Source organism: Orbicella faveolata, unplaced genomic scaffold, assembly GCF_042242905.1.
Source record: "Orbicella faveolata isolate gen_17 unplaced genomic scaffold, um_ofav_v1 contig_1, whole genome shotgun sequence".
Classification (NCBI taxonomy): Eukaryota; Metazoa; Cnidaria; class Anthozoa; order Scleractinia; family Merulinidae; genus Orbicella; species Orbicella faveolata.
This window is the reverse complement of record NW_028301536.1, coordinates 33,486,920-33,510,692: the sequence shown is the minus strand read 5'-3', so window position 1 is coordinate 33,510,692 and position 23,773 is coordinate 33,486,920. Positions and strand designations below refer to the sequence as shown.

General features: G+C 40.6%; 1 protein-coding gene and 1 long non-coding RNA gene across 4 annotated transcripts in view; both read right to left on the bottom strand.

The window, feature by feature from the left end:
• Positions 1-7,520: 7,520 nt before the first annotated feature.
• LOC149118822 (uncharacterized) overlaps positions 7,521-23,773 on the bottom strand; it is a 51,694-nt gene continuing 35,441 nt past the window's right edge. For 2 of the 3 annotated variants that reach the window (XM_089273224.1, XM_089273227.1), the window contains exon 2: positions 7,521-8,252. In XM_089273224.1, the coding sequence (XP_089129350.1) occupies positions 7,915-8,252 (338 nt within the window). In that variant the 3' untranslated portion in view covers positions 7,521-7,914. Of the gene's footprint in view, positions 8,253-20,915; positions 21,469-23,773 lie in introns of those variants that run through there. The other variant, XM_089273230.1, reaches the window with a different exon arrangement.
• Positions 16,934-19,449, bottom strand: LOC149118825 (uncharacterized). The gene is made up of 2 exons (XR_016201943.1): positions 19,337-19,449; positions 16,934-17,127 (listed from the first exon to the last, which is right to left on the bottom strand). It is a non-coding gene; the product is annotated as an uncharacterized LOC149118825 (long non-coding RNA).

The window sequence follows — 23,773 nt, the reverse complement described above, 5'->3', positions numbered from 1 at the left end:
TTCGTATGTTATTTTGCATTCGACCTTTTGAAACCTGAACTGATTGGCGCAAATGGCATATTGCTTGGGAAATGTCACGTTTTATGTCACTGGACAAAAAATTAAAACAAGCTAAGTGATGCAAATAATTTTCTGATTTTACTAACTATGTTAAATTCTACATATAACTAGCATGTAGTTGCGCAAAACACTTGTTAAAGGTTTTGCTTGTGCTCATGCTCGCGCCATTAGTAAAAACAGACTTAAAGAAAAGTAGCGTTTCTATGAAAAGGAATTGAAAACCTTTCTGCTGAAAAAATCTATTAGCATTACAAACTGCATCTCGCTTCCAGATACTCATTGCAATTAGACGGATTAAAATATGACTTTTTTGCCTGTAATCTACATAACGGCCTAATAAATATTGATTGGCAAAAGCCGTTGTTATCCGTGATTTTATCATATGGAAACCAACAAAACCGACCAAAACAGAACAATCGCTACAAGGAAAAAAAAAAAGTGAACGAGATTCATCCACAAACGCTAGCCGTTCACGACACAGTTTACGTTTTTTAACCTTTTCTTACTATTATATTACGTCTGACGCGGAAATAAGTTTAATATGTATGGCGACATTCCTATTTCGGTTTTGTCATTGCTTGGTCTATTGCAAACAAGTATTTGTTTAATGTCGATGAATCATGGGTACGTGTAGTTGTTGGTCTGTAACTGGCTGAAATCTTTTTCATGAAAACCAACAAGAAGCTAGGGCTACAACAAGGTGCATTTGGGAGAGGTTTCGGGCGTGGCCATATTGGCGTAGGGGGATGTATAATACGTCTAACTGAGGTGAGTCTAGGCAAAGCTCTTATGAGACTCCCTCATTCAAGCAGGAAAAGGACGAAAAAAAGGGAGCTTAGCGAACACGACGGCTGAGTACCACAACATCGATGGAAGCAATGAATTTATTATCTAGATGTATGCATGCGGTGCGTCATTTAAAACTGATAAGTACTGAGAAAATCGGCAAACCAGAGCAGTCCCCCTCAGAATTACGGACCACCTTAGAAACCATTCTGAATGCTTTTCAATTCTGTTCATCAAGTACAGGCCAGTTTGCCCAATATCTTATGTTTATCTAGGTTGGACGGAAAATATTTTGAAAAAGGAGCTTTTCGAAAACTATGACATTACGATAGTGACGTGATTCCCCTGCACAAGTTTTCCTCAAAGACAAATCCAAAATGACTGGTGATTGTTGAGTTTTGAAATTTCTCCAGCGTAGTGTGGACGGAAAAGATTTGACGCGTTTCCAGCACGAAAACGCCGTTTTCAAATATTCTGGTGTTGTGTGGACAGAAAACATTTGATACGTTTTCAGAGTAAAAAGCACGGTTTTCAAATTTCTCCGGCGTAGTGTGAACGGGACGTTAAACAGATCCGTAATAAAACAAAAAAATCGCTGTTAGTCATGCAGGCTCGTGCAACTTTTAGTACACAGGTCAGCATGTGCGACGTAACTTCTCTCTGTACGTTGTTTAGGATCGATTTCCACCGCTTTCTCGAGTCCTGTAATCTGTAAAACAATAAAAATGCAAGCAAGATATAAATTCCCAACCATATTTATTCGTTGTAATAATGAGTAAAAAGTTAATGGTAATGTTTTAAGAAATAGGTGTTGGGTCATTCGAAATATAATATTGGAATATTTTAGGTGTCTAAAAGTGTTGCCTTTCTTATCGTTGTTGATGTGTACGCGGGTGCTGCGTTTCTTAGGAACTAGTTCTTCAGCGAAATATGTGTAAATTGCTTGACTGTAGTCACACTGAAAATAGTGCCATGTAATCTAACTATTTCGAATGTAGTATCTCCTTAAATAATTTGTTAGCCGATTCTTGGTAGGATGCCTTGGTACATTCATGTTCTGCGAGCATCGCTGCTGCACTACATGTTTTCGGTTCAGCTGCGTTGTCCAGCAACTCGTTTGTTTACTCGCAGGTGTCGATCGAGAAAATGAAATAAAAATTGAAATCTAGATTTTGAAAGCGCTCTTTTTGGAATTAGCCGCGTTAGACTCCTTAACTTATTTTTAGTCCCCTGTCCAATTTTTCAGTCAAACCTTGCCCTTTTTACTGACCTTTTTAAGGAGTTTGATAGCGATGTTTAATTAATTTATTCCTAGTTCACACTTCGACCCAAATAAATCAAGAAAAGATTCCTTACAATAGCAGCGGCACCTCGTTAGAGGATGTTTGTACCAAGAGCACGCCCAGTTATTGAGATGGATAGTTTTAACTGGAAATCCCCCCACGAAGCTGGGAGTTTGCAAACCCATTCCTTGTAACACTTATGTTGTATGAAATATTTAACAACAACTTTTATCTTTTAACTTAGTGTTATCCTAAACTTTCAATCGGTAAGAACGAAGATTGCAACTTTCATATTGCTCACGTTACGTTATTTAGGTCAACCACTTAAGAATAGTCGATTAAAATCAAGGTAGAAAATGTTTTAGTCAACCTCGATAACCTCAAAGGAAAATATGCTAAGTAGTTTTGTGCGCAGTCGCAATAGAACCTTATTCGAACTGCGCATGACATTACGTTAGCCTAATTGACAGATTGACATTGATTTGATGGATGACGTGGTTGTCCCTTTAAAAGGAACGTGACGAGTTAGCTCCTCGTAGCTGTGACAATTGCTGTAACCAGTCAAGATCTAGTAGCAGTAAGAGAACGTTGTGAGTATTGTACCGAAGTCATCAATAGGGGAAATAAAAAGAGAAGCAACCAAACAAAGAGTGTTGAAGTGATCGGCTAATTTCCCCAAAGGTCGCTTCAACAAGTCGAGGCTGTACAGTTTTAGAGACCGGAGAACAACAACGTAAGCACAACTAATCAGTAAAAGGGTGTTATGAAGTGGAGTCTTACATTGCGCGACATTAATTTTCGCGTTAACTTTTTCCATGACGGGTTTTAATTCTTCTGTGTTTTTTTTCATCAATCGCGGAAATTGCGAAAATTAAGTCGAGCGCACATAAGTAACCTAAGGAATAAATGAAAAAATTTCCAGAGTGGTAGGGGAGCAATTCGATCGATCGGTGCATTGCACCAGGCATGTTTCACGATATCTTCAATATAGCCACCCAGCTGCAAACGGTTAAAAAATTAACGACGAATTTCGTGAAATATATGGGTGCATCTCAGAGTCAGGATGACTATACAAGTAAGAGTAGTACCTGTGTTCCAGGGTCTGGGGCGAGAAATTCCGCTAAGCATGAATCTTTCAGTATTGTTTGTGCCAGAAAACTTGTATTAACTGTGAACTGCTAATAATCATATACAGGTTAGGTTTATCAACTTGCTTGAGCTGCAAGAACCCCGCGTTGTTCACTGATACGCTGAACTATATTAAAATTACTCGAGCTCAGTTCAGCTGCGCTACTGACCCTTAAATTGAAATTAGTCTGCTTTATTTTATTCTCATTATTCATTCCTGTGAATGAGTGGAACTGAGGAGAAGCACTAGCTATAGAATTCAAAGGAACAAGGGGTCTGAATTGCCAATTGTCATGGCAAAATCGAATGGAAAATTCTAACACAAAAATCTGGTCATGACTACTAAAAGAGAGATGTGTAAAATCAAATCCCCAACAGGTTTCAATAGATTCTCTTCACTGGCGATGGTCTTATACGAGCTTTTAATTACTTTCTGAAAAACTAAAATGAAAAGACCGAGCGTTCACTTGAACTAAGCTTGCCAGTTGGCAAGTTCGAATTATTAGCGTAGAAAAAAATATCACAAAAGTGAAAATGTTAGGTAAATATCATCGAGCGATCTGATAAGAAATCAAAGTTGTTTCCCTATAACGTTTTCTCATATGTACATAAAGAGCTACATTTATGATCAGTCACAAATTACTTTCAATTCGCAGGAAGCCTTACAATAACATATATATATATAGGTTTGCTAGCTTGGATACATTGAAGGCAAAATTTAGCTAATAATAACAATTACGCCTGACTACGAATTGAACAAGATCAAGACTGATTATGAACGGCCAAACTTGAAAACATTGGCCAATTTTTGCAAGATACGCCGTCCGTACGTAGCTCACTTTCATATGATTGTTATTCAAACCTTTCCTCTGTATTACCCCGGATGTAAAGGAAGTTGAAAGAAATTCGAAAACTTTTTAAGTATTATAATTATTATTATTATTATTATTAAATAATAATTTATCGATGATTTTTAGGTACACGGCAGGATTTACGATGGAATGTATGATTGGCGTTATTTGCTGCCCTCGGACAGCTAAATTTTCAGTTTTCAGACGATAACTAACGATATCACTACTGACAATCAGAACAAGTAGCGATATTGAAGCTACGGTTGCTGGCCAATAACCACGCTTCCTTGACAAAAGCGAGTACTTTTAAATGCAACTTAAGGTCCTGCGTTTGCACGACTTAGTCGACGTATAAGAGGTACAACGACGGTGGCAATTAAGCGATAGTGAAGCTATGCCTACTGGCCAAGAACGGCGCTTCCTTGACAAAAACGATTACTGTAATTTAATGCAACTTTAGGTCCTGTTTCTTCACGACTTTGTGAACCTATACGAGGACTGAGTAACATGCAAGTAGCAATTTAACTTTGGAAAATGGATGAATGGAACAGCGGTACCAAGCATAATTTCCCAGCCCTAAAGGGAGAAAAAGCATCAGTCCAGTGGACTCCTGTTACCAAGTAGAGTATGGACTAGGGTTTCACTCGGATGTTATTGACAAAATAGCGTGGATCAACCATTTCTTAAGACGTCAACTGGACCTTCTTCCTCATCATTGCCTCGCAGTCTGATAACTAAATGTAAATTCCATATCAGAGACATGAAATGAAACATGGAATTTCCGCCTGAAATTAGCATAGAATATGATTTAATAATCAAGTAATGATGGTGACCTCTTTGAAAAATGTTAGTGTGACGGCTCTTCGGCGTTTCCGCATACGACAGTGTGAGAAGGTAAAAAGTCAAAAAAGGTAAGGTAAATGAAGGTACAGTCTGCATATGAGCCAAGTGGCCCATCAGGCCGGCGCTCAGATCTCTAGTTTCTGTTGCATGAAGCGGCCATGGCTCGAGCCCAGACCGCTCGATCCGGATTCCCACAACTAACACACAACACATTAAAATTCCCCAAAATTTTGAAAAGTTATTCCCTCTGGGAAATGAACTCTCTTTTAACGCAAACATCTCCTCTTGTTTGAGCATTGTCATGGCTTCCATAAAAAACCCCGTTTTACACTCGAAATAACCATCCCTTTTGAGGCTGCTCCCTTGACGTGGTGGGATGGCTTGCGAGGCTTAATGGGCTATGCCGGTGGGAGTTATACTCCTGGCAGGTTCAACCTTGCCGGACAGGCCATTATGGAAGGGTCCTGACTAAAACCAGCCTCCTGGCCCTCCAGGTTGGGGGTTAGGCGTAAGGTTGACAACCTCACTCTGTAAGAAAGATTTTGTCACGGAAACACCAACAAGAAATCCTCAACCTTTTGGTCACCAAGGGAACTTCTAGCCTTCACGGGCTAGAATGACCAGCGGCAGTGAAAGCCAACAGGAAGCTGTCGCTGCGAGACTGGGAGCCCTGAGCACCAAGACAAAGACAAGATTGGGATTCTGGAATGTAAGAACAATGTTTAGCACAGGAAGGCTCACGCAGATCACCAGAGAGATGACTACTCTACGGATCTGAATGTTGGAGAATGACTGTGCATGACTTGAGAAAGCTGCAAAGCTTTCACACATCTTCTCTCCGAAAAATCTTGCACATCTTTTGGCCAAAAAAGATCTCCAAGAATGAGCTCTTTAAATTGACAGAACAGGAGGACATGAGTATTGTTCTTACACGGAAACGATGGAGTTGGGTTGGTCATGTGCTCCGCAGAGAATCTACCGGCATTTCTAAAGTTGCTCTCAGATGGACACCAGAGGGTAAAAGAAAAAGAGGCCGACCAAAATCCACCTGGAGAAGAACCGCAGAAGCAGAACTTCAGGCTCTAAACCTTACCTGGGGGCAAGCCTCACGGCTTGCAACGGACCGACAGGAATGGAGGCGACTTGTTGATGCCCTATGCGCCACTGGGCGTTTAAAGAACTGATCAACACTCGAAATAGAGAGGTTTGTGCTCGAGCCCTATTTGGGGTCATGGTGTTGTGTTATTCGACAAGAAAGCGCCTCTCTCCATCCCCGTGTGTTGGTGGGTACTGTCAGTGTTGAACGGTAACCATTGATGGACTGAAAACTCATCAACGGCTCTTATTGTATGGCTTGCCTTTGTAGCCGATTTAACGCGTGCCCTGATTGGCTAATTCTAGGCTAATTCTAGTCTCTTGTTGTGGGGCACAAAGCAAAAAGTCATATAATAAACAACTTATTTACCTCGGACGTTCGGTCTTTACGGGAAAATTTCAAACCTCGGCCTTGCCGTATTGACCTCGCGATTAGGCACCTTAAGATACCAGGACGGGACGAGCTAGGACGGCTACCGGAAGTAAATTTACTCAACCGGGCATGCGCACAAGAACTCTCGACTAATCGCTCTGCCGTCCTAGCCGTCGTATCGAAAACGTGAGTATTTTGCACTTGTTTTGCCCCGATAAATGTTACAATCGACCTTATTTTCAGTTATATGATAAGAATGTTTATAAGGTTCACATTTTACGTGATTGTAGTGTAGAATACTACGCTGAGATACGAAAAAAAATGTGAATAAAAATATTCCTCGTCTGTTCGTTTGTGTTTCAGTCACTGTTCAGTCACCGCTACGAGTGTGCAAGCTCAATACTAACTGTATGCATTGAGAATACATCAGTGTAAGTACAGTCGATAAAATGTTGTAATATTGAATGCCATGGAGCATCTATCGAACAAATAGAATACTTATTTTCAAAGTGATGTTTAGTTGTTGTTTTTTTATACTACCCGGAACTTGATGCAACGTTTGTTTTATTTTCATAATGCCTGTTACAATTACAGATGGAAATTGAAATGTTCAGCAAAAGTCAGGATTCTTCGGTGACAGAATTCTCCAACGCTCCGGTGGTAAAAAGCCGCCATCTGAAGGAGGTCGATCAGATTGTTCGTTTAATTTTTTCATTTGGAAATTCAGGTTTCTCAATTAAAATATTGACAGATGTTTGCTTCGCTTATAAAGAAAAATAAATTCAGCATCGCTGTTCACTATCGTTTAAGCTTAATAGGATAAGATTTCTACCATCTTTTTTATAGTCCAAAGGATGTTTGAATTATTGACGTCGCCGTCCTTTGCGAAAATACACATCTTAAGCATTTTGTTTTTGGTGACACGAGGGGACCCGCGAAAGTTTCCCGCGTCCACTGCCGTTCCCGTCCTGGCCTTCCCGTCCTCGTATCTTAAGGTCCCTATTGCTCCGACAATACGGCAAGGTCCTGGTTTGGGATTTTCCATTTAAGACTTCACTATCGTTTAAGATGAAGTAGTTGATCAACTCCGGTCAGTCAAGCTTTCTTTAATCTATAATCTTTAATCTTAAGTCCTCTTTAGACACGGTAAAAAATTCATCAGGTTTTACAAATATATGATTAGTCCTGAAAAAATTTAGTTGATTTAAATCTCTAAAAGCCAGAGCCCTAGGGAATGCTCATAGCCTTTCATCTTTCAGTGAAAACGCTCATTAAAATACAACAATTAAAAAAAAAAGGTTTAATGAAACTGTAAAAAGGTTACAAATGGAAATGAATGAAGATCTGCAAGACTTTTTTGATTAACAACTTTCCTGGACTGAAATTTTTTCCTGAACAAAATGCAGTTCTGGTAAAACATCTAAGAGTTGCATTGAGTCTATGAAATCAATAAGGCAGTGAATACACCAAACAGCAAAAAGGCTTGGTCCGCGGCTTACACCATTAGTGCCAGACCCAGGGCAGAGCATGCGGTCAACAGGATGACGTTCAAGGAGACATGTGAGCCCACGTTGCATTCGTCCTCGTCACAGCAGCTAACCTTGCAAGTCACGCCGTTATACTCACCACAGCCGATTATCGCCGTATTGCAGCCCACCTGGTTAGTACAGGAGTTCGACACCAAGGTCGCGCTATCCTTCTTGCGAAACCTCCTCATACATTTGTCATATGACGAACCGCAGTCTATCAAATACTTGCTCTTGTCGCCTTCCAGAGTGCTCTTTTTACAGTCATCTTCAGTGCCACTGCATATATAACACTTCAAAGCCGTCACTGATCAATTAGAAGAGAAACAAGAAAACACATTCAAAACACATTGAAACTTAAATGTTTATTACATTCTTTATTCCTTTAATATTCTTTATTCTTGATTTACAAAAAAAGTCCTAAGAAAATACGCGCGCTGATTGCTTAAAAATCGTGTTTCTATAACTCCATAGAAACACAGAACTAGCAGGAGCTGTTGATCTAATGATGGTGTGAGCAAAGAGAATTTACACTTTGATACTCAAAGTTAACAAGTTGTTTTCTAAAAGAAGTAGAAAACATGTTCTCCATGTTTCTATCGAGTTATAGAAACACTCGTGAAAGTTTGGGAGAACTCGAAAAAGCTGTGGAAACACTCGCCTACGGCTCGTGTGCCCACAGCATTTCTTGTCTTCCCAAACTTCCATTCGTGTTTCTATTAAACAATTAGATTACGAGCTCGAGATGTCTATCGCGTGATCGTTGACGAGGTCGCAGCCTGAGTCAACTATCACGCATAGAAATCGAGAGCGAATAATCTAATGGTTTTCGTATAAATCTACTAGTCGTTCAAAACTTTATCTAAATCCTGTTCACAGACACTTCGTAAACGCCAAGAAGCGGCCGTCATTTTGTTAACAAGGGCACACTGCTACACGCTGTCTATCACAGAATAAATAGTGAGTAGCGTAGCCAATCAGAGAACGGCATTCGTGATAGAACGCTAGTAGATTTAAAGTAAAATTCGATAGAAACATGGAATGTGTTTTCTGTTTCTTAATTATTCCTCTCTGATTTACGTTCAAGTGTCTATTGGCCTAGGGCCGAGCCAGGTTCATTTGATTTATTTTGTTTTGTACGTGGCAGAACGATACCTCTGAGGGTGGTCCAAGTTCACCGTCAGTATAAAATCAGCTCCTTGCTAGAAAGATTCTGAAAGGTCGAAAACTTTCATTCTGCGGATTTTCATTCCACAGAATGCAAACAGATTTCAGTTACGCTTAGAGGAAAAGAAAATGCCAGTAGAGAGGGATCGCACTGTAAATCACAAAACAAAACTGACATCCGGATGGTAAGGAAGGGCTAAAGAAACAGAAAACGGAATAAGGAAAACTTGTATTTACAATAGAAATTCATTTCGCATGTTGTTTTGCACTCGACCTTTTGAAACCTGAACTGATTGGCACAAATACAGCGTGGGGAATGTCACGTTTTATGTCACCGGGTAGAAAAATAAAACAAGCAAAATGATGCAAATAATTTTCTGGTTTTACTAACTAAGGCCCGGGTCGCACTAGAGCCAATTTTGTTTGCTTAAAATATTTCCAATTTTTGGCGAGGAACAAAATTGGCAAAAATTCCGCAAGTTTCAAATTTTGGCAGTGGTCGCATTAGGCCAACATGCTGGAACCAAAACGTTAGTGATTGAAATATACGTAACAAGATCTGTAGTTCTCAATTAGTAATCATGCGAGAGTTTAACTCTTCGCAGAATTTTATCCACGCGTGCTTGTGTTGACTCTCCGCTATACAGTGACTCGTGAATTCCGGCCCATAATTGGACGAGCAGTTTTGCTCTGCTTGGCGTTTGTGTTGTTGCCTGCGCCACTTGCGATCGAAGAAGATTGTCTCGCCATCTCTTCAAATTGCTACCAGTAGTAAACAGATCCAGGGTACGAGTCATAAGAATTTGAATAAAAACGCCGCTCATATTCCTCGTTTGCATTGAAATAACTGTAAAACGCGTCAGATGGACCGGGTAAAAAATGATTTTTTCCCGCCATCGCACGCGCCCAACTGGACTAGCCGTCAAAGTGACGAGTGACTTCTAATTAAACGTATCGTTTAGAATTGTTTATTTTGCCGTCCTTTCAAGAAGGGTCTTAAAAATCACCCGACGGTGTCTTCGCACGATGACAAGTACTGAGGCGAAAACGAACACTTCGTTAAGCAACACACCCTAAAAAGTCGTGGAAGGAGGACCTGCGAAGAAGCCATCTAATTGCAACGATTTTTGATGTGATGAACAGCTAATACACAAAAAGAGAAATTTTTTTAGGAGATCTTTTTGTTGATACAGTGGAACCCCACCTTACGAACACCCCGTTAATACGACCACCTCGTTATTACGGCCACTTTATTCTAGCCCCAAAAAAGCTCAGTCAGTCATTTTCTTATTTAAAGAACCCCTTTTATACGACCACCCCGTTAAAGCGACCAATTTTCCATCGCCCGAAGGTGGTCGTATTAACGGGATTCCACTGTACAACCTGGAGTAATACAGCTTCGTTTGTTTTCTTTATTATAGTTCCCTTTCATCATTCAGCTACACCCGCTTTGGTAATGTTATTGTTCGTGGTCTTAATCGTTTATCTGGCACATTCTGTTTTTTTATCGGTTAAAAATTATACATCTGTCATCCTTCAGGGCATGCCCCTTTTAGTAAAAGAAAAATGCGTCAGAGCTTAATAAGAGATTGAGTGAGATAGAAGGTCTTTTGGAGCTTACTAGGAGTTACCTGTTAATCGGACTTACATCGGAGTTATCGGAGTCAAATTCTTTAAGCCCTTAGACAGGATCAGACGTAAGTCACGCTTGTACATATTCGCTCTTTTGTCTTACCTTGATTTGGTTCTTTTGCTTGTAATTCTTGGCTGAATTTATTGATTACGCAATCACAATTGCTGTGTAGTTTTCACCGGAGGTGTGCGAGACTTAGTCAAGTTGATCCCAATAAAAGTTTACCTAGCTTAACGTTCCTGCACTGTGGTTGACACTCAGCGATCCTAGCGCACAACGCTCCGAGTTCGCTGCACTAGGTACGCAACATTTGATGTGTCTGCGGGCGTTCCAACTTTTCACCGTTTCTGGCGCGCTCTTTACACTGCTTGCTCTTGCTCCTTTGGATATCACAAATAATTTCTCGGATGAATCTCTGTGATTAAAAACTCTGTAACAAAGTTTGATATCTCGACTTGAGGTTATTTGTTTGTTAGCAGTTCCCAGGCCCCACTGCGAAGACAGTCTGCGAATCTTTGATCGTTCGTACCTTGCGTTTGTTGAGTACCTTGTACATTTGTCATCTCTTGATGGGAAAGAAAGCTTTTTACTAAAACGGTAAGTTACTCAGTAGCTTGTCATGTCAGGTGTAAATTTAAGTACTTGGGGAAGTATTCCTGAGGGTAGGGAACGTTTTAGTGATGAATCGAGGGGATGACGATGCTACGAAAAACTGTCTAAGTCAAGTTCTAGAACAATCTAGAACCGGAAGTCATTCAGCCGTGACCAATTTGTGTAAGAACATTCCAGAACATTCTGATCCTTATTTAATTACTCAGATTAGAAGCTGTGTCAAACTACTAAATTCAGCTCTTAATAGAAGTTTCTAGAACTTAAAGCCTCATGTATATTAGAGCGAGAGTTTCTTCTGTAAGAGAGATTGATTAAAATAATGATAAATAATATTTTAAGAGGAGGCCTCCAATCACCATAAGGTGGTTTTCAGGAGGGTCCTCTGAGAAAATAAATGTTAAACCTTGAAAATACATTAAAATCTAAGATACAATAAAAAGGACAAAAAAACTATGCGGTAAGCTAACTGAGATTAAAAACTAAAACAAGAATTAAAATACTACTAACTAAGGTTAAAATGGTTCAAGAAAAACTGTTTCAGTTTGTATTTAAAAATAGTTTTCGGTATCAGTTTCTTTAAAGCACTTGGTAGTGTGGCCCAGTCGTTAATGGCTTTATAATATGTTTTGCTTTTTCCCCATTTCGTTCTTGGTCTACTGACTTTGGGCATGTAGCCATTTCTGGTATTATAACCGTGTTGTTGGTTCATGGTGGATCTGAATACACCGAAATGTTCGGGGATGCTATCTTTCATTGCATCTTGCACAACACAACACCAATGACCGAACCGCCTCGCATGTAAAGACACCCACCGCAACGACGTCAGAGCCTCTGCTGATGACATTTTCGACTTAACGATCTTCTTCGCAAAGCGATTTTGAAAATGTTGTAATTGTTTCATTTGTGTTGTAAGACCAGGCTGGTCACCCCAGACAATATCTGCATAATCTAGGTGTGGTAGGACAAGGCCATTAAAATATGATGTGAGACTTTTCTGATCCAGCATATGATAGTTTCGATTGAAGACTGACAGGCGATGTCCTAATTTTTGTAAGAGGCTATTGACGTGCATCTTCCATTTCCATTTCTCATCCAATAATACGCCTAGATACTTAAAAGATGAAACACGATTATTTGCCCTTCGTCAGTAGAAAACTGAAAGTCATTAAATGGAGACAACATTGTCTTGCTACCCGAAAGCATCAATTTAGTCTTCTTCACATTAAGCGTTAATTTGTTGTTGGTATACCAGTCGGAGATTAGGGTGAAGTCATGTCGAAGGGCATCATTAAGCTCTTGGGGTGTCGACGCAGCAACTGTTAAAACAACATCATCCGCATACAATATGAGTTCACTCTTCGTTACAGCAGCTGACAAGCTGTTAACGTAAACATTAAATAGAAGCGGGCCTAGGATACTTCCTTGTGGCACACCCAGGTCAATAGGGCGAGTCTCTGATATCTCCCCGTTTATACACACGCATTGCCGTCTGTCTGCAAGATACGATTTAAACCATGTCAGACTCCTTGCTGCTAGCCCTATGTGTTCAAGCTTTCCCAGGAGTATCTTGTGATTTGTAGAGTCGAATGTCTTGGATATATCGAGAAATAGCATACCAGCGACTTTTCTTCCATCCATGGCATCAAGTACAGAGTTGTTCAGTTGACCCACCGATTGTGCCGTACTACGCCCACGTCTAAATCCATACTGATGTTTGTATAACCAGCCAAGGTGATCTAGTTAAGCACTCATTTGTGTGTGTATCACTCTCTCCAAAACTTGACTTAGAACCGGCAACACAGAAATAGGCCTATAGTTTTTAACCAAAAGTTTGTCTTCAGCTTTATACAGAGGGGTTACACGTGCGACCTTCCACAAGGCAGGAACAGTTGCATCTGTGATCGATTTATTAATGAGATATGTTATTGACGGAGCAAGCTCCGCTTCGGCATCTCTCACTAACCTTGCTGGTATTTTGTCTAGTCAAGCTGCCTTGTTGACCTTCAATAAGTGCAAAATCTTAGAAACAACTTTAGAACTGACGCAATGAAGTTCGCATAGATTTTCATCATCAGTTTGGACAGCAGATTCGTATTTCTTCTAGGCATCCTTTGATATGAAAAACAATTTTTTGGCAATGCGACATCCAATGGTTGCAAAGAACTTGTTGAATTTAGAGGCGACAGCGACAGACAAATTTGAAGAAGCTTAGTGCTGTAAATTCGCGAAGTTTCCTTACGGAAATAAATTAGTTTCAGGGGTGAATCCATAGTAGTTCAAGTGATTTCCAGAAATCACTCAAGTGTTTCCAAACCTCTCAGAATGCAGGAAAATTCTGAGAGAACTAAATTTCAAATTTTCTTAGGGGAGCATCAGCCTCAAACCCCCCTAGTTAAATTAGTGCGAATCACTCATGTAAAATCCTGGATCCACCCCTGAGGTTGTTACTGTTACCAGCGATCCTGAGTTCTGTCTGGAAACGACCCTGCTCTACACATGACGATACTCGTAACAGACGATATTCTTTCTTGAGTCTCACCGCGCGCTGTTGTTCCATGAGTATTGCCCAGCGAGGTATACAGACTGAATTATAATTTGCCCAACGAGGCGAATACACAAGTGAACTGCCCAGCGAGGTGAACAAACTGAATTCTAATTTGCCAAACGAGACGAAGAAAACAAGTGAATTGCCCTGCGAGGCGAACAAACTGAATTCTAATTTGCCCAACGAGGCGAATGAAACGAGCAAATTACCTACCGAGGCAAACAAACGGAAAAATAAAACTTAAATTTACACCTGACATGACAAGCTACTGAGTAACTTACCGTTTTTGTAAAAACAAAATATCTATCACGTTTTGATAGCAGGTTATAAAGAATAATAATTTATTACTATTGAAACTTATTTCGTCAGCATTAATTGCAAGTAGTAGACATCTACACTGTTATTTTTTTGTCAACACAGAGTGGAACTCCGTTAATACGACCACCTTCGGCCCAAGGAAAATTGGTCGTATTAACGGAGTGGTCGTATTAGAGGGGTTCTTTAAATAAGAAAATGACTGACTGAGCTTTTTTTCGGGCCAGAGTAAAGTGGCCGTAATAACGAGGTGATCGTATTAACGGGGTGGTCGTAAGGCGCGGTTCCACCCGTTTGTTACTGTTCATGTTACATGATTGTTTCAACTAAAATATCTATCACTTTTCGATAGCAGTTTCTCAGAAGAAGAAGAAGAATTATATTATTGGCAATTTTTTTAATTAGAATTCAATTTCAAACTTGCTTATTTCTACGACCTTAATTTACTATATTTTTCCAACGATCTCCAACACCATGAGATATCTTCACGTCTCACCCCCACCATCTTTCTACATGGGGCAGCACTTCACTTCCACTATGAAACCAGTTTATTTAAATTACAAAGGGGACTGGGATGCAGACCTATTTGTGACAGGCTGTTTTTAGCATTTTATTTTGTTGAGCACTCTGTTTACGCAACTCGCTTGCTCATGATGGCTCAAGAGGAATTAGGCAGGAGTAGCGCGCACGCTATGTTATAATTGGTAATTTAGGTCCTGTTTCTTCACGACTTTGTAAACCTATAAGAGGACTGAGTAACATGCATGTAGCACTTTAACTCTAAAAAATGGCTGAATAAAAAAACTTCAGGCGGTACAATAATTTCCCAGCAGTAAAGGGATGGAAGACGCGGTGGCCTCATGGTTAGTGCGCTCGTCTCCGGATCGAGCGGTCCAAGTTTGAGCCCTAGCTGTGGTCATTGTTTTGTGTAGTTGGGCAAGACACTTTACTCTCACGGTGCCTCTCTCTACCGAGGTGTATAAATGGGTACCGGCGAACTTAATGCTGGGGGTAACCCTGCAATGGACTAGCATCCCATCAAGGGGGGAGTACGAATACTGCTAGTCGCTTCATGCTACGGAAACCGCGATAAGCTCCGGCCTGATGGGCCACTTGGCTCGTATACAGACTAAAGGGATGAAAAGCATCAGTCCACTGTGCTCCTCTTAAGACGAAAAGGATTACTTTTAAATGTAACTTGAGGTCCTGCGTTTGTACGACTTTGTAGACGTATAAGAGGTACAACGACGATGGCAATTGAGTGATAGTGAAGCTACGCTTGCTGGCCAAGAACTGCGCTTCCTTGACAAAAACGATCACTGTAATTCAATGCAACTTTAGGTCCTGTTTCTTCACGACTTTGTAAACCTATACGAGGACTGAGTAACATGCATGTAAAAATTTAGCCTTGGAAAATGGCTGAATAACAAACGCCAAGCGGTACCAATCATAATTTCCCAGGATGAAAACATCAGTCCACTGTACTCCTGTTACCAGGTAGAGTGTCACCCCCCCCCCCCCCGCCCCCGACATGGAAAAAAGACATACATAGACTAGGATTTCACTCGGATGTTACTGACAAAAATAGCGTGGATCGACCATTTCTTAAAACGTCAACTGGGCTTTTTTCCTCATTATTGCTTTGTAGTCTCATAACGAAATGTAAATTCCATTTAGGCATGAAAAGAAAAATTGAGTTTCTGCCTAAGATGGCATAAAATTAATTTGTTTCAATAGTCAGGTAATAATAGTGACCTCTTCTTAAAAGGTTAGCGTGACGGCTCCTCGGTGTTTCTGTATGTGTGAAAGTGTGTGAAAGTAAAAAGTTAAAAAAAAGGTAGGGTGAAGGAAGGTTAAGTCTGCATAAGAGCCAAGTGGCCCATCAGGCCGGCACTTATCTTTGGTTTCTGTAGCATGAAACGGCCATGCCTCCAACGCAGACCGCTCGATCCAGGCTCCCACGACAGGCGCACTGAAATTCCCAAACAATTTTCAACGTAGATATCTCTTCTTGATTAAGCATATCAACATGGAAACACCATGAAAACACCGTTTTGCACTCGAGATACAGATATTTGTGCTCGAGCCCTTGCTAGTTGGGGTCATAGTGTTGTGTTATTCGGCAAGAAAGCGCCCCACTCCTTTCCCGTGTATCAGTGTGTCCAGTCAAAGTGTTGAACAGTAACCATGGATGGAGTTACAACTCATTAACTGCTCATCAACATCAGTCTCTTAGGTTAGTCCTGAGGAAAATTGAGTTGTTAAATCTCTCTAAACCAGAGCGCTACAGAATGTTCATAAGCCATCGTCTTCCAGTGAAAACGCTCATTAAAATACAAAGATTTTAAAAAAGTTTAATCAGACTGTAAAAGGTTACAAATTGAAATGAAGGAAAATCACAAAAAACTTTTCACTGACAATGTTGCTTGATTCAGACTTTTTTCTGAACAAACTGCAGTTCTAGTCCAACAACTAAGAAGTGTAGTGAGTAATACTGGCTGTCCTTAATTCTTGTTCGAATATGGTAATCAATCAGGCAAAAAGCAGCAAAAAGGCTTGGTCCGCGGCTTATATGAGTAATGCCAGGCCCAGGGCAGAGCATGCGGTCAACAGGAAGACGCTGAAGGAGATATGTGAGCCCATGTTGCATCCGTCCTCGTCACAGCAGCTAACCTTGCAAGTCACGTCGTTATACAAACCACATGCAGTTGATTATCTCGCTGTAACAGTCCTACTGGTTACTACAGGAGTTCCATACAAAGCTCGCACTATCCTTCTTGACAAAGCTCCTCACACATTTGTCATCTCCCGCACCGCAGTCTTTCAAATACTTGCCTTTGTCGCCTTCCAGAGTGCTCTTTTTACAGTCATCTTCAGTGCAACTGCATATATAACACTTCAAAGCCGTCACTGATCAATTAGAAGAGAAACAAGAAAATACATTCAAAACACGTTCACACTTTAACGTTTATTACAATATTAATTCCTTATTCCTTATTGTTGATTTATTCCTCTCTGAAGTACAAGTGTCGGTCAAAGGCCGAGCCAGGTGCATTTCAGTAATTTCTTCCGTTTTGAACGTAGCAGTTGATCCATGGCTTATGGACTAGCATCATTATCCGAGTTCAGTGGCTCACAGCCACTTTGATTATAATGAAAGTGACACGCTGAGATTGACACAAATAGACCATATTAAGAACACAGCCAGGCTGATTGAGAGTCACTCCGGAGGAAATGTACTTTGACAAACTTTTGACAAAACAGTTGAAAACTTAGTAAAATATAAAACTTGAGTCTTCACAGCCCAGTAGCCAAATGCTTTTATCCCCGGGACTTTTAGGGTCGTAGGGCCGGGCCCGGTTTATGTTTATCTCATGTTTTTTTTTTTACTCATGGGTTTACCGGCGGGGTAAAGAGACAAGCGGCTCTGGTTCGGTACGGCATTGTACGGAATAGGGTCGAGCATAGGGCATAGGGCCGTGGCTTTTTTTAACCGGGTCAGCAATAGGGCCAAGCCAAGTTCATTAAATTTCTTTCGTTTTGTACGTACGTAAGTGGAACGAGACCTCTCCGGGCGGTCCAAGTTGACCGGGATTGAAAATCAGGGATACCCGGGATACCCGGATGTTTTTTGGGATATTTAAAAGTCCCCGAGATAATTAGAAAATATTAAGATATTTAGAATTATATAATAATTAAATGAATGCACGCGCTCTGATTGGTCGATCAGCTACGGTTTATTGTGCCAGTAAAGAATTCGTAAATCACTCGCCTGCGGCTCTTGATTTGCGAATTCTTCTCGTGTTCTTCCAACATCCCACGTGGTTTATCAGCCTATAAACCATAAAAACTTGTAGTCTATTGCTTAAATATTCATAGCTTTTTGTTTTGGCTAAGCCCTATGTTTTCCTTGTTTTTTTCTTGAAACAATACTCAGTTCTATGCCAGAAACAATCCAGTCCAGCGAATTCCCATCGAAACATATAAAGTGTTAAAGCAGTAATTTTCCAAAATAGCGGATGCTGGTAAAATCGAATCCCCTGAATCTTCTTCTTTAACTCCTACTACTGCATGATAATTTTGAAACGTTTGGCCTGAGTAATTCAAAATCGCTGTATTTTTACAAGAAAAATAAGAGATATTTAGAGGGTTTTTCGAGATATTTAGAAAATGTTTTGTGATATTTAGAAAGGTTTTTGAGAATTTCCGGAGAGATATTTGGGCGTCTTGTGGAAAGGCCTGAGACTTGCGTTACAGCGTATCCAAATATGGTCACTAACTCACAAAAGTACTGAAAATCACGTGATTTCTGAGAAAAAGAGTTACAGTCGAAGTGATGTTTTTGCTATTTGCGCTTGTCGGAAAGTTGCTGGACCTGTTTCTGGGCTCCTCTACCACAGGTTTCCTTTTTTCTTTGAAATCGCGTGATCCGGAAGGCTTCCATACTTTTCCGTTACTACGAGATGATTATAGCCAAGTCAATTCCTCGTTGGCTATCAATCATTTCATCTTCAACACGTGCTGACCCTGTGCTCATGAAATAATTGCTAAATATCGTCTTCTCACTCTGGTATATCGATTCGATTCTTTAAACCACATTCTGTAAACTAAAAGTGAACTTACTACGGCCGGATTGACTATTCCACACAACATAAATACTGGTCACGAGGGCTGCTGGAATCGTACCGAAATAAATATCTCGAATGTCTCCCTCAAATGCATGCACTTCAGTGTTCAACAAAACGTTCCTGACACCCCTTTTGTTCTAAAACGTATAAAAATTTGGAAAATGAGGCGAAGTTTTCATGATTCCTGTCGAGTAAAGAAGCTCAAACTGCCTGTTCTTGATTGATTACGCATCGGATGGAAATATGGGCGCGGAGTCTGTTGACTGATGATTTAAAGTTAGGAGAAACACATACAACTTGGTAGAAACTGAAGTCATTTGCTATGTTTTATGAACGTAAAATAATAAAGTCCTGATGATTGCAGCACTAACTTTCATGTGACGAAGGTTATAGCTGGAATAACTAAGGCATTACGGAGAAGAAAGCTGTTCTTGATGAGATCTTCCGCATCCAAGTTTAAGAGTCTGTTGCAAACTTCGAGAAGAACTCACCTGCTGCTACTAGTACAAGAAAAACAGTGATTGTCAGCAAAAAGCGGCCCATGATTGTGGTTCCTCGATTCCTTCGTTGCCTACAAGATGTGGCTCAGTGTATCAAGATGAGCAGACAACTCCCAAATACATTTATTAGCTACTTGCAATATCCAGTTTACAACCTGTTTCGATTCTTTTGATCAACTTTGATTGGTTGACAGACCACTACGTCATTGGTAGCTAGAAATAACCGCTTACACAAAAAGCGGAAACTGAAAAAGAAGGATGCAAGCTTTGGGGCATGATTCGTTGCATGCTCTTGTCACTGAAGCGATCCCAGGAATATATAAACCTACCCACTAGTGAATAAGTGTAACAAACAGAATTTGCGAACATTTCTCGTTCTCAAATCAAGGGATGACCAAACCCAGAGAGTTTGACCTCTTCTTTTTTGGCCCAGAGAGTTTGACCTTACCCGGCCGAGTGACATTTTGTTGAAATTTAAAATCTAATTAACCGTATCCAATAGAATTGCTTATTTTCCCATCGAATCCACAGTTGATCAGTTCGTCATCTATTATAATCACGCTCTAGTTTATTATTGAGCACTCTGAAAACATACCGCTAGGTTGGAAAAGTTGAAAGCAAAATTTATCTGAAAATAACAATAATATAAGATTTTAACCGACGGAATATACTAGCACAAGCTCAGTGTGCTTTCATTTTGGTATTCACAGGGAAGAAACCAAATTCAGCAGATATTTCAGATGATATTTTAGATGTTTTTTCAAAAACAATAATTAACATTGCAGGCTTAAAATCATAGGAATATACTCTCCTCCCATCGCTTCGGCCGGTTTGGCACTTAGGTGGAAGCCACCTTTCCGAGCGATTGTAAACAGCGTCATGTAACAGTCACGGTAAGTCTACCACCTGCACGTTTCTTTTAAGTGCCAGCGGTTTTCCACTTATACTTAAATTTCACCCTACAACCTGCAACCTGCAACCTGCAAAATATACCTGCCGTTGCAGCAGATGTGTGAGAGGGAGATTGCGTGACGAACCCAAAGAGCGTCTGCGTAGGAGGTTAGCAGACGGCCGAATTAGAGGTAGTGACGATTTAGTGACATTCAAGCTACGCTTGGTGGCCAAGAATCATGCTTCTAAGACCTGCCTAAGAAATCAGACAAATCCTTCAAATGGATTAAGCTTCTGGTGGTTGAGTTGTAGAAGGATGGTCTACAGTTTCCTGTAAAAATTCTTTGGGCAAATGATTGTAAGCGACGCGAGATCGCGAGAGCTTTCCAAAGTACGTTAAAAGTACAAATACTGGACCTCCCGTCGTGAACTTTCAATTGACGGGGTAGACATATATTTTAGCATGCGCCACATGTCTTGACCTATATTAAGTTGAAATAGACACAGAGCTGATAATTTCGAAATGTTCTAACCTTATTTCCTGTAAAAGGCAGGTCCAAAAGCCGATTTTACCTGTTTCTCTCACCATTCGTCCAATATAAAGCCTACGGAATATGCATAACCCATCGTCTTTCAGTGAAAACGTCCTAATCAAAATACAACGGTATTTTAAACGGTATTTTAACGGTTTAAAAAAGCATTTAATGAAACTGTAAAAGATTACAAATAGAAATGAAGGAAAATCTGCAAAACGTTTTTAATCGACAACCTTCCTTGACTGAAATTTTTTCCTCAGCAAAATGCAGTTCTACTAAGAAGTGTCCTTAATTCTTGTTCGAATGTGACAATCTATGTAATCAGTAAGGCAGTGAATACACCAAACAGCAAAAAGGCTTGCTCCGCAGCTTACATCAGTAGTACCAGGCCCAGGGCAGAGCATGCGGTCAACACGAAAACGCTGAAGAAGACATGCGAACCCATGTTGCATGCGTTCTCGTCACAGCAGCTAACCTTGCAAGTCACATCGTTATACAGACCACAGTTGATTATCTCGCTATAACAGTCCAACTGGTTACTACAGGAGTTCGTCACCAAGGTCGCACTATCCTTCTCGACAAAGCTCCTCATACATTTGTCATTTCCCTCACCGCAGTCTCTCAAATACTTGCCCTTGTCGCTCTTTTTACAGTCATCTTCAGTGCCACGGCATATATAACACTTCAAAGCCGTCACTGATCAATTAGAAGACAAACAAGAAAATACATTCAAAACACTTTCACACTTTAACGTTTATTACAATAATATATAGATTTAGGCCAGCCTAAAAGCGTAGCTCCTGGGCCGGGTTGTTCAAAGCCCGATTAAGCTAACCCAGAAAAAGGTAGAATTTTGATTCAAGTTTTGTAACTTTGCGGTGAGGTTTCTGTGTATTGTTTGGCCTTCTGTTTTGAGTTTTAATAATCACCATATACGCAAAACAAAACAGCAAAACACATTTGTATAGAAGAAAAAGTTATAATTCGATTAACTTTTAATCCTGGGTTAGCATAAACTGGCTTCCGAGCAATCCTGCCCTGTTTCCAACAAGCTAACCCAATATGAGCCCGCGATCCAATCGATAACCAGCGCTTGGTCAGCGGTCAACTTCAAGAAAACACGTGACCTCGAGGAGCTGTAAACCTGAGCCCGCGATATGGTCACGTGATACTGGTCAGCGGATACCTTGTATTGACAGGTGTCAATTGATCATAACATGGATGTCCAATGTCAAGGAAGCACACGGTAAACCAAGGATGCATGTCTCTGTCAACCTATTATTTGGAGTATGGCCGCCATGTTGGGCAACTCCGCCGTCGCCGTCGCCGTCGCCGTCGTCGTCGTCGTCGTCGTCGTCGTCGTGCGTACGCGCCCACGAGCAATACCGCTAGCCATGGTAACAATGAGAAAATCAACTCATGGGTTTCCTTTTCTTTCCCATATGAGTATGGGGCTCCGCTTGGCGGCCCTTCGGGCCGCCGGAGCTCCGCTATTAATTCCTTATTCCTTATTGTTGATTTATTCCTCTCTGAAGTACAACCAAGTGTCGGTCAAGGGCCGAGCCAGGTTCATCTCAGTAATTTCTTCCGTTTTGAACGTAGCAGTTGATCCATGGCCTATGGACTAGCATCATTATCCGAGTTCAGTGGCTCACAGCCACTTTGATTATAATGAAAGTGACACGCTGAGATTAACACAAATAGACCATATTAAGAACACAGCCAGGCTGATTGAGAGTCACTCCGGAAGAAATGTACTTTGACAAACTTTTGACAAAACAGTTGAAAACTTAGTAAAATATAAAACTTGAGTCTTCACAGCCCAGTAGCCAAATGCTTTTATCCCCGGGACTTTTAGGGTCGTAGGGCCGGGCCCGGTTTATGTTTTTCTCATGGCTTTTTTTTTTTACTCAGTTTACTCACTCGAAGAATTCGTAAATCACTTGCCTGCGCCTCGTGATTTACGAATTCTTCTCGTGTTCTTCCAACTTCCCGCGTGGTTTATCAGCCTATAAACCATAAACTTGTAGTCTATTGCTTAAATATTCATAGCTTTTTGTTTTGGCTTAGCCCTCTGTTTTCCTTGCTTTTTTCTTGAAACAATACTCAGTTCTATGCCAGAAACAATCCAGTCCAGCGAATTCTCACTCGAAAAATATAAAGTGCTAAAGCAGCAATTTTCCAAAATAGCGGATGCTGGTAAAATAGAAACCCCCCGAATCTTCTTCTTTAACTCCTACTACTGCATGATAATTTTGAAAAATTTGGCCTAAGTGATTCAAAATTAAATCGGTGTATTTTTACAAGAAAAATAAGAGATATTTAGAGGGCTTTTCGCGATATTTAGAAAATGTTTTGTGATATTTAGAAGATTTTTTGAGAATCTCCGGAAGGATATTTGGGCGACTTGTGGAAAGGCCTGAGACTTTCATTACAGCGTATCCAAATTTGGTAGCTGACTCACAAAAGTACTGAAAATTACGTGATTTCTGAGAAAAAGAGCCACACTGCTATTTGTGTTTCTCGGAAAGTTGCTGGGCCTGTTTCTGGGTACCTCTGCAAGTAACTTGCCATTTTATCACATTTTCTTGCATAACAACTTGGAATAACTCTGTTGGCTTTCCCTTGTGGCTGTTCGGTGGTAGCATCTCAACTTCAATCTTTGATTCTCTAAACAGCGGACGTGTCACAGGATTATGGTGCTGTTTAGGTGGAATATTGCACCTTCCTTACGCTTTCTCATCGCATTCATGACAAAAATATCCGCAAACAAGCAACGATGTTCTTCGATGAACATGTGCCCCAGTGACAGGTTCCTTTTTTTTCTCTGAAATCGCGTGATCCGGAAGGCTTCCATACTTTTCCGTAATTACGAGATGATTTTAGCCAAGTGAATTCCTCGTTGGCTATCAATCATTTCATCTTCAACACGTGCTGACCCCGTCCTCATGGAATAATTGCTAAATATCGCTGTCTCACACTGGTATATCGATTCGATTCT